At 38.7% G+C, this 3,422-nt stretch overlaps 1 protein-coding gene across 1 annotated transcript; it reads right to left on the reverse strand.

Annotated features, from left to right (window-relative positions):
* Positions 1-663: 663 nt before the first annotated feature.
* LOC131857613 (uncharacterized) lies at positions 664-2,889 on the reverse strand. The gene is made up of 2 exons (XM_059210299.1): positions 2,354-2,889; positions 664-2,212 (listed from the first exon to the last, which is right to left on the reverse strand). Exons 1-2 carry the CDS (start codon positions 2,887-2,889, stop codon positions 664-666), a joined length of 2,085 nt encoding a protein of 694 aa, XP_059066282.1.
* Between the last annotated feature and the right edge of the window lie 533 nt (positions 2,890-3,422).

Here is a 3,422-nt window from a genome sequence, read left to right on the forward strand (position 1 = left end):
TCCCGAAAAATTTTCAGAGTGGTAGCAGACTGGTTTACCTCCTTGCATGAGTACAGCTCCCATGGCAAACCTGCTAGCATCTGTCTCGATCTCAAATGGTTGATGTAAATCTGGTAAAGCCAGAACTAGTGTGGTGCTCAGCTTTTCCTTCAAAGTGTCAAAAGCCTTCTGTTGTGGACCTCCCCACTGAAAAGTTGCCTTCGTACTGGTCAATGTGTGCAATGATGAAGCAATAAAAGAGAAGTCTGCAATGAACTTCCTCCAGTACTGAACTGCACCAAAAAAACTCCTGACTTCTGTGACTGTACTTGGCTTAGGCCATTTTACAATACAATCGACCTTCGCAGGGTTTACTTTTAGTTGACCATTCCCTACGACATAGCCTAGGTACACTAAGGATGTCTTAGCAAACTCGCATTTAGACATCTTTACAAAAAGTTTTTCTTTCCTTAATACATCAAGGATTTTTTTAACATGAATTACATGATCTTCGCAAGACTTGTTGAATACAAGAATATCATCTAGGTAGACTATGACAAAATCATCAATAAAAGGACGAAAGACATCATTTGTGACTCTCATGAATGTAGCCGGTGCATTACAAAGCCCGAAGGGCATAACCAACCACTCGTAAAGTCCTTGTTTTGTCTTAAAAGTAGTTTTTCAAATATCATTTTCTGCAATTTGTATCTGATGATATCCACTACGCAAGTCTAACTTAGTGAAATAAATTGCATGTTTCAACTGATCAAGTAAATCATCAATTCTAGGAAGAGGGTACTTGTTCTTTACCGCTATCTTGTTCAAAGCTCTGTAGTCGATGCACATTCTCCAAGTCCCATCTTTCTTTGGAACCAACACAATAGGAGAACCGCAAGGAGATGTACTAGGATGAATAACTCCTCTCTCAACCAGCTCCTGAACCTGCTTTTTGATCTCTTCATTTTGCAAGACTGACAACCGGTACATGCTAATGTTTGGAAGTGGCACATCCTGCTGCAACTGGATCTCATGTTGTATCTCTCTCTTAGGAGGCAATCCTTTTGGTTCCTGAAACAAGTCATCATAAGCAGAAACAACTTTGACCATTTCAGCCTTATGTTTAGGATCACATCCTTTAAATGCCTCAGATGTTTCATCTTCTTTGGCTTTTACAAGCATTAACACAAAGTTCTTACTAGAATTGACCAACCTTTTCATTTGACCAGCATTAACTAGTGCAAGATTAGTCTTTTTCTTATGTGCCCGTACAATGTATTCAATCTTATCTTTAAAAAGATGATACTTGTTCTCCCCCCTATAGAATATAGCTTGTCGGTCATATAGATAAGGACTCCCAAGTACAAGGCCACAAATATCTAAAGGGACTACATCAGCTTCTACCTCATCTACAAAGTTTGCAGTGATAGCAAATCTTATCTTACATTGTTTAGTTACTTGCAATTGTGAATCATTGCAAACCCATCCCAGAGGGTATGGTTTTGGATGAGGTATTGTAGTCAAGTTAAGCTTTCTAACAATTTCTTCAGATATCAAGTTAACTTGAGAACCCGTATCAAATAATGTATCAACTTTAGTATGTTTGATAACAACCCGAATATAAAATAATTTATTCCTTTGCTTATCATTCTTAGGAGTAGAATCTTTACTTGTACTTGCACTTATATTAGAAGAACTTGTAGCTGATGAGAGGGACCTACCTTTTTCTTTACCATGGATTTCAGCAGCAACAATCTTTGTCTCATCGCCAGAGTCAGATCCAAGATCCTGTTGAACTATAGCAACAGTCTTTTGTTTGTCTTTGTTTCCACCATATCTCTTTGGCCTCTTTTCAGGGTGCAGCTTCCAGCACCTAGAATCATCATGCCCTTCTTTCGTGCAATGTGAGCATGTGGGTTTTTCACCCTCTTTCTTCACTGTAGCTATCTTTTTCCCCTTCCCTTTGTTTTGGGATTTATTCTCAGACTTAGATGGCTTCTTATCAGACTTATCAATAAAAGAACCCTTACCTCTTGACTCTAGGTGTGTGGCTTGAACACAGACTTCATCTAAGTTACTAGGATTCAAGACCAAAATTGAATGTCTCAGATAAGAGTGAAGACCACCTATGTACTTAAGCAACGTGTCCTGGGTATACAATGGAACATTTAATGCAATAGCCTTCTTTCTGAATTCATGGGTGTAATCCTGGACAGACTGACCTTTCCCTTGCCTAAAAAGTTGTCAGCTCATCATTAACTGTTGCATATGGCCTAGGGGATAGAATTGCTTCTTGAGAGCACTCACAAAGTCTAACCAAGTTAAATTGATTTTACCATGTTGTGAAGACCCATCTCAAATTCTACTCTCCCACCAGGTTAGAGCTGTACCTCCTAACTGAAGAGTAGCTAACTGGATCCTATCGGCATCATCTAAGAGGTTTTGGACTCTACAATAGACTTCAACCTGTTGAATCCAATCATCTAATTTTTCAGCATTTAATTCCCCACAATACTTTGGTAGATCAAATTTTACATCCAATTTAATCTTAGGCTTATGTGAACTCTTGAAAAGAGAAGAAGACTCAGAATGAGTAGAAGAGGGAGAAGACGGGGAAGAAGGAGAAGAAGGAGATGGGGGTGTTTTTGGAGGCTCATGGTCACCTCTTGGTCTTTTCCCTTTGTTCTCACGAGCTGCACGTCTTCGCATCTTGTCCTCTCTCTCTTGTACTAAAACTTGTACAATGGTTTCCAAATTTTGAAGAGTCTTCTGAATACTCTTATCTTCGGAACCTTCTTCACCACCTTTTCCTTCCATCTGTGATGGTGGATTAGTTCTTCGTTTTCCGATCTTAGGATTATATTCTTCAAGCTTGCCTTCGCCTCGTTGAATCCTGGATCTTGTTAGCATTCAATTCTGCAATACTAGTCAAACAAAGCTCTGATACCAAACTTGATCTGATTAGGATCAATGACAATTACAGACAAATGCTTAACAATATTACACAAGTTAATTCAAAGCTTTAATATGAGTGAATTAACATAATAATGCTTAAATGAAAAAAAGCATAATAAAGGTAATGAACTGAAAGAAAGAGAGTAGAAAGATAGAAGACAAAACACAATTGATAACGGAGTTTGTCCGCGGGTCGGACTACGTCTCCGGGTCCTGCTCCAATAGGGGGACCGATCTGATTAGCTCCAAAATCAATTACAAGTGTTATAAGATATTCCCTTCAAGCACAATGGCAACATTATTCTCCAATGTGCAGGAATAATCAACAAGCCTTCAAGTTCATAATCTCCTTCTCATCACCTGGATGTCTAAAAAAGGACTACTACCCCCCTTTTATACATAAAATAAGTCTAAAATAGACTAAAACCACCAACTCCCATAAATAACCCTTTACAACAAATGATTTCCCGTGCATATCCCCCTTACAT

The sequence above is a fragment of the Cryptomeria japonica genome, chromosome 8 (assembly GCF_030272615.1).
Source record: "Cryptomeria japonica chromosome 8, Sugi_1.0, whole genome shotgun sequence".
Lineage (NCBI taxonomy): Eukaryota > Viridiplantae > Streptophyta > Pinopsida > Cupressales > Cupressaceae > Cryptomeria > Cryptomeria japonica.

Bases quoted from the DNA above. Each gene is read 5' to 3' on its own strand.
- LOC131857613 (XM_059210299.1), bottom strand. From the start codon at position 2,889: ATGCTAACAAGATCCAGGATTCAACGAGGCGAAGGCAAGCTTGAAGAA. The intron at 2,213-2,353 runs GTGGGAGAGTAG...ACAACTTTTTAG, and splicing joins GGAGGTACAGCTCTAACCTG to GCAAGGGAAAGGTCAGTCTG.